General features: G+C 38.4%; 1 protein-coding gene across 6 annotated transcripts in view; it reads right to left on the bottom strand.

Moving 5' to 3' along the window:
• Positions 1 to 952: 952 nt before the first annotated feature.
• Positions 953 to 4,087, bottom strand: part of RAP1GDS1 (RAP1, GTP-GDP dissociation stimulator 1) — a 219,188-nt gene continuing 216,053 nt past the window's right edge. For 5 of the 6 annotated variants that reach the window (XM_006872955.1, XM_006872952.1, XM_006872956.1 and 2 more), the window contains one exon: positions 953 to 2,822. In XM_006872955.1, coding sequence (XP_006873017.1) covers positions 2,695 to 2,822 — 128 coding nt within the window. In that variant the 3' untranslated portion in view covers positions 953 to 2,694. The remainder of the gene's footprint in view (positions 2,823 to 4,087) is intronic. The other variant, XM_006872953.1, reaches the window with a different exon arrangement.

Consider the following 4,087-nt stretch of genomic DNA (forward strand, 5'->3'; position numbering starts at 1 on the left):
CAGCCACTGAAAATCCTGTGGAACACAGTTCTATTCTGACACATACGGGGTCAGTTGGGATGGCCTCAACTGCAACTGGTGTAACAGGGAGACACATTTTTGTGCATTTCATTCAGGCAGTTTCTCTTTAGTTTCCAGCTTTTTAATTTTAATCTACACTCTAGTCTTGGCATAGGTAGTAGTTAAAGTTTTATTGTGCCGTTCCTCCTATTGGGGAAGTCATTCTTGGACTCAGGGGTTTGAGAACAAAGGGGACTTTTTCATTCTTTCACCTAAGATTTGCCCTTGTTGTTGTTAAGTGCCATCAAATCGGTTTCAACTCATAGCAGTCCTGTATAGGATTTCCAAGAAGTGGCTGGTAGATTTGAACCACCAACCGTGTGTTTAGGAGTCCAGTGCTTATCCTACAGCACCACATCAAAGGACTCCCTTATTGGGTAGCAAACAAATTCAATAATGAACTCTAGAACTAAAAATAAATAGAAAACAAGTAGACTCTCACTCACTGCCAGGGCACAGCAGTGTGCCTACTAATTTGTTAGACCCTGTCAGCATAAGGGCAGAGCTTTTGGTCTTTGTGTAGAAGTGGTCATTCAAATTGTACTTTGTTTTGCTGGAGACTTATATTCCTATTGTATCAGCAAACTGATTGCTGTGCTGGCCTTGATACAGCTTTTCTCAAATCTTTCCTACAATTGAAGCAAGTTCTGCTTTGAAGTTTTCTGTATATTAGTCAACAAGGATACATCCTATGCTATCTACACAGAAAGCCTTCTAGAGTTGGACAAACTATATCTCAATCAATCTAGAATTAGTCCAGGCAGTCTGAATGTTTCATGGAACTAGGAATTCATTCATTCATTCATTCATCAAACACTTACTAAGAACCAACAATGAGCAAGCAATGTTTTAGGAAATAAAGGCAAAAAATAAAAATAAACCATAGGATGCATTATAGTTTGATATACTATTTATTTATTTAGTTAGTTAATAATATGGACAGCCTATTATGCAACATTACAGATGTCTTTCAAAACCTATAATAAAATATAGTCCACTATCCAGCCCAGGAGAAGACAACAGACAAAAGCACTCTTACAGTTTAAGTGTAGCGTAAGCACTCATTCATAATAGTCTTTTTATTGAACATCAAAGTGGACAGTCAGTCAAAAGGTTCTTTAACTCCATTAGGATTTTTGCTTGCTTGACCTGTAGCTATCTGAGAGTTAGAAGTCCAACTCAGATCACCCCACAGAGATGTGCAGCATCTCATGCTGGAGAGCAAGGACTTCTGTCACTTCCTTGGTGGCCCATTCTCCTGTTCTGCAGTCATTCCATGTTGGAGGCCATCTTGCCTTTGAGTCAGCATTTGTTAAATTTAGGAATGGGGAGAAGGCAGGGATATCACAGGGATATTCTGATTAAGTTACAAAGACTGCATTTCAAAACTCTAAAAACTCATTTGGTGGTAGTAGTGGCAGTGAAGAGCACACTATTATTTCATCAAGGAGGTCTTCTCAATCTGGAGTCTTGGCTTTGTCACTTTCTCTTATGGCCTTGAAGATCTTCTGCAGTTCTCTGTGGGAAAGTGGAGATGTGAACTCTAACACCTACTGATAAGGGGTCACCTGCAGAATTAACTGAACTGCTATTATGGCTTTTATAACCTGCCTTCCTCTACAAAAAAAATGTCTTAATCTTCCCTATGTCCTTCTAGTTCTAATAGAAGTTTTAAAAGGACTATAAAAGATGACACTTCTTGATTCCAAAGCTGAATGATAAAAAATGGCAAATAAATTCATTCTCCAATGAACTATACTCAATTTCTTCAGTTGAAAACAAGTGCCAAGTGACTTTTGAAGACAAAGGTTGGACAATGCTAATTAATTGGTGGAAGAAATTCTGAGGTGAAAATGCACATATATCAGAATTAAAAAACAAACAAGATGCACTAATTTAATAGGGGCTCTTCAGTCCCTTAGTTTCACACTGAAAGCTTCAAATGTTTTCAACATCAAGCCACTGATGACAGTCAACTAAATATGGAATCAAAAACCTCAGCAAGTCTTGACAAGTTTGTGGCAGTTTCAATATCCTACATAGTTAGGAAAAAGTAGAAACCATAGGGTAAAGAGTGAGAGAGAACATTGGAATTTTATTTAACTCTAGGTACCATGAGCTTGATATTAGTAGTCAAGATTAATGAATGAGCAGACATACAATTTTTTTTTTTTTTTTGGTCACTGTGCTTCTCAAGCACCAAAAATGGAGCTATTTTTACTTTTCAGTTCCATCTTTAGTAAGCTAGGCAGATTCTGCTGCATTCTTTTTTCTAATTTATCTGTAGATAATTATGCAGTTTACCAAGTGTGAGGAGCAAGTCATTATGTAGTACCTAGTATACATCATTGTAGGACTACAACATGCACATTCTACTTAATGTAGCTCAAGTAACAGGAATACAAGAGAACAGTTATGAGAGGGGACTGGTTTTTGACAAATTCATGTTCACACTAACTATGGGTTTAGAAATCTTATTGGTCAGGTACCTACTGCAGTTCTTCAATTGGTATTGGAACATTACACGCATGCACAAAGTGATACGGCAAAGAATGAAGTGGAAGAGGCAGCTGGATGGAGGACAAGGGGGAAATCCGAGGTGGGATGATGCCGTGTATCAGGGAGGCGCAGGTCTCAGCTTTCTACAGTAAGTCTCTGCTCTGTGAGAGAGGCCTGTTGGGCAACACTTTTGTTCTCATGATTGCGAAGTTTGGATACAACATCTAGAAAGGCCAAATCCTGTACTTCCTTGTGTAGAGATTCTGGAAGACAAAAATAAGACAGCTATACTTCTGTTGGTTGTTCTAATTTTACTGCACAAGTCATCTAAAACATATACCCAAATGTCGATTTTTGCAAGACAGTTATAAAACTAGGAACAATTCTGGAAAAAAAACCCCAACAAAACAAAAAAACCAACACAGCAGTAGTTTAACAATGTCCCTCTTAGGGTGTATTATAATAATGAAAGGAAACCAGAGAATCTTTACTTGCCACATTTATATGCGAGTAAGTCAATAAATATTGCTACTAGCATTCTAGTTCATTCTTGTGCAGATTTTTCCTAACAAAATACATTTTAACATGACTATGTGACCAATGGCTGGCTGGCATGGCTGACTGGTGATAGGGTCTCTCAGTAATACATCTAGTATTAGTTTGTTAGGGTGCCATAAAAAAAAAAAAAAAAGAAATAAAAAAGGGCATCCACTGCAAGGCAGAGAGGTCAGTTCAGAAGGTGACTGTTTTCTGGGACTCCAATGGTAATCTAGATAGATTGTCTTGAAATACATAGGATTTTAATGGGGATTATTTATATTTTAAAAATGGAAAACTACATTGGAGATAAAAAGGCCAGAAAAATTATGCTGAGGAATTTTCTTCTATCCTGACAATGCACCTGCTCATTTTTCAAAGGTAGCAAGGGCTTTCCTACAAGAATTTCACTGCGAAACCTTACCCCATTCACCCTACCACCTTATTTTGCCCCTTCACACTTATTTTTATTCCGAAAACTTGAAGTTTAAAAGGATGCAATTTGACTCCCTTGAGGGTATCAAAACTACTGTTTTGATATGCTGTCAGTTGAAGAACACAGAATTCTTCAGGGAAGTCTTGTTGTTGTTGTTAGGTGCCATTGAGTTGGCACTGACTCATAGCGACCCTATGCACAGTAGAACAAAACAATGTCCGATCCTGGGCCAACCTCACTACTGTTGCCACACTTGAGTCTATTGATGCTGCCACCTGGCCAATCCATCTCGTTGGGGGTCTTCCTCTTTTTCTCTTACCCTCCATCTTACCAAGCATGATGTCTTTCTTCAGCGACTGTTCCCTCCTGACAATATGTCCAAAGTATGACAGATGAAGTTTGGCTATTTTGGCCTTTAAGGAGCACTCCTGGCTGCACTTCTTCCAAAACAGATCTATTGGTTCTTTTGGCAGCCCATGGCACTTTTAGTATTCTCCCCCAATACCATAATTCAAAGGCATCAATTCTTCTGCGATCTTCCTTATTCACTGTCCA

Source organism: Chrysochloris asiatica, unplaced genomic scaffold (genome assembly GCF_000296735.1).
Source record: "Chrysochloris asiatica unplaced genomic scaffold, ChrAsi1.0 scaffold00216, whole genome shotgun sequence".
In the NCBI taxonomy this organism is placed as follows: Eukaryota; Metazoa; Chordata; class Mammalia; order Afrosoricida; family Chrysochloridae; genus Chrysochloris; species Chrysochloris asiatica.